Below are 3056 nucleotides of genomic sequence, written 5' to 3'. Positions count from 1 at the left end.
ACTCTGCCTATGTTTCACTTGTCCTTGACACAGTTTAAAGATAAGCTTCTTGAAATTTAATGTGAAATATAAAAATAACAAAGTCATTTGAGATATTTAAGACAGAATGTAAATGAAATTGCTGTGACAAAATGTATAATTGCTTTGAGATAGATGTTCCTAGAGCATGGCTATTTGGGACTTATGTAGAAAATATTAAAAAAAAATAGTTCCCAGAAAATAATAGCCAACTCAAAGAACAAACTATGTTAGTTGATACACACAGACTTATTTTTAACCAAGTATGTGGATTTCTTAAATTAACCTTCTTTTGTCATTTCTGACATATGTGAAAAATAATATTTTGAATAAGAAGTCTATTAATGAACTTGGAACTTTTGTTTGCTCTTAGGTACAAAGATTCACTTTGGTCTTGACAACAAACCTATTAGCTGTGGGCTCAACAAACCCAACTAAAGGGAAATATTGTTATGAAGAACTCAATGGTATAACGTAAGAGAGGGCTTTGTTAGATGTTTATTAAAAATTACTTGGTATTCACATCCAGGCTATGTGAATGAAGATGCTGTATGAGATAAAATGATTCTTGTCCATGCTTGCAATTTCATGGCAGGTGTAATCCTGAGTTCTTATGTCTGGATGCACTCCTGATTAATTACAACATATTAAATGGGAAAGAGCAACAATGTGACAGAGTTTATCCTGATGGGTCTCACTCAGGATCCTGCTGGGAGAAAAGTATTATTTGTCATGTTTTTACTCATCTACATTGTGACCATGGTGGGCAACCTGCTCATTGTGGGGACAGTGATTGCTAGCCCCTCCTTGGGTTCCCCAATGTACTTCTTCCTTGCTTCTCTTTCATTCATGGATGCTGTTTACTCCACTGCCTTCTCACCTAAGTTGATTATGGACTTAATCTGCAACAGAAGAATAATTTCAGTTTCAGCATGCATTGGCCAGCTCTTTGTAGAGCACTTATTTGGTGGTGCTGAGGTCTTCCTTCTGGTATTCATGGCCTATGATCGCTATGTGGCCATTTGTAAACCCCTGCATTATATGACCATCATGAATCGTCAGGTTTGCATTCTTCTATTGGTGACAGCCTGTGCTGGAGGTTTTGGTCACTCTTTGGTTCAAGTTATTGTTGTTTACAATCTCCCTTTTTGTGGTTCAAATATCATTGATCACTTTATCTGTGACATGTACCCATTACTGGGCTTAGCATGTACTGACACTTACTTAATCGGGCTGACTGTGGTTGCCAATGGTGGAGCAATTTGTATGACAGTCTTTATCCTCCTCCTAGCCTCCTATGGAATCATTCTAAACTCTCTTAAGACTCATAGTGAGGAAGGGAAACGCAAAGCCCTGTCAACCTGCAGCTCCCACATCATAGTGGTTGTCCTATTTTTTGTTCCCTGTATTTTCATGTATGTTAGACCTGTCTCGAACTTTCCTATTGATAAATCCCTAACCGTAGTTTATACAGTTATCACCCCCATGTTGAATCCTTTAATATATACTCTGAGAAATGCAGAGATAAAAAATTGTATGAAAAAACTTTGGTGTGAAAGATTAACTATGGAAAGATTAAGAATGTTCCCTCACTAAACACATACTAATTCCAATGCTATAAATAGGCAGTAAGTTCTAACAAAAAAAAATGCCAGTATGTCACTGTAATTCTTTAGGTTTGCTTTTCTTAATTCAAAGCCACTGAAGAGGAGAATCATTTTTTTTTAACTGAGATTAGAATTAATCTAATAGAGAATTACCTGAAGATAAATAATGAAATAAAGATTTTTCATATTATACATAATGAGAGAACTGAGCTAATTTTGTAAGTATTTTTAAATTAATTTTAAATAGGATATAGAAAATGAGTTTATTATTTTCTAAGCTGTCACCAAATCAATATTCTGATATTTATGATAATCTACTTTCATGAGAAGCTAATGAGAACGATACCTCAATAAAGTTTTGGGGAAAAAATTTCTCTAATATAATTATTTATAATTTGATCTGCATGGCAGATTTTAATACCTGCTCAGTTTGGGGACTCCATGTCTTTCCTGGCCCAGTGTCTACACATTTTCAATCTCATATACATTAATGATAGATCATATTGTGATTAGCTAAAGATATGAATACTTTTGTTTTATGAGATACAGTTGAAGATAGCACCAGATTACAGGTCTTGGTGACAGAATAGTTATTATTTAAAAACCATGTTATGCCAAGTTATGATCCCATTTTTGTTGTCCTGCACTAGTTACTATGTTTGATTTTTCAGTTTTAAAAATAATAGGTATATGTCATTATTTATTCATGTTATTAAAGAAATCAATAAAAGAAACATGATTAATATAAGCAGTGTTTATACTAAATGTATAGTTTACTTGAATTTTTTAATTATAAATTTAAACTTATCTTATTTCAATTTTAGAAGTTTTTATCAGTCTACAGTTATGATGAATCATCTATACTCTGGATATAATATATTTTATTATTTATAGTCCTAATGTCTATTATTGGGAAGATATTTAGTAGTAGACGAAGCTATGTAGAATGAATAAGGCTAGGAATCTAACGTGCAATGATTTATTTTCTTTTTTTCTCTCATATTACATCCTCGCTAGTTTCCCATCCCTTCATGCCTCCTAGTCCCCTCTAACCCTCAGTCTTCTCTCTCCTACAGAACTATTCCTCTTCCATTTCCATTCAGAAAAATGCAGGCCACCTATGGGTTTCAATGAAACATGGTATAACAACTTAACAGTAAGTCCTCATATCAAGACTGGACAAGACAACCCAGTAGGAAGAAAAGGATCCCCCAAAACAGGCAAAAGAGTCAGAAACAACCCCTACCCACACTGTTAGAAGTCCCACAAGAACACCAAGCTACACAACCATAAAATAGATGTAGAAGACCTAGGACAGACCCATAAAGGCTACCTGATGGTCAATTTAGTCTCTGTAAGCCCCTAGAAATATTAGTTGATTCTGTGGGGTTTCTTGTGGTGTGCTTGACCCCAATAGCTTCCACAATCCTT

General features: G+C 34.4%; 1 protein-coding gene across 1 annotated transcript; it reads left to right on the top strand.

Moving 5' to 3' along the window:
- The first annotated feature begins 609 nt into the window (after positions 1 to 609).
- LOC114608517 (olfactory receptor 4A16-like) lies at positions 610 to 1655 on the top strand. Its single transcript, XM_028752479.1, has one exon. The coding sequence runs from the start codon at positions 670 to 672 to the stop codon at positions 1612 to 1614; it is 945 nt and encodes a 314-aa protein (XP_028608312.1). The 5' UTR covers positions 610 to 669; the 3' UTR covers positions 1615 to 1655.
- Positions 1656 to 3056: the final 1401 nt, after the last annotated feature.

This window comes from Grammomys surdaster, unplaced genomic scaffold, assembly GCF_004785775.1.
Source record: "Grammomys surdaster isolate TR1022 unplaced genomic scaffold, NIH_TR_1.0 125919, whole genome shotgun sequence".
NCBI lineage: Eukaryota > Metazoa > Chordata > Mammalia > Rodentia > Muridae > Grammomys > Grammomys surdaster.
The sequence above is the reverse complement of the archived record's forward strand: the minus strand, read 5'-3'. Positions and strand labels throughout refer to the sequence as shown.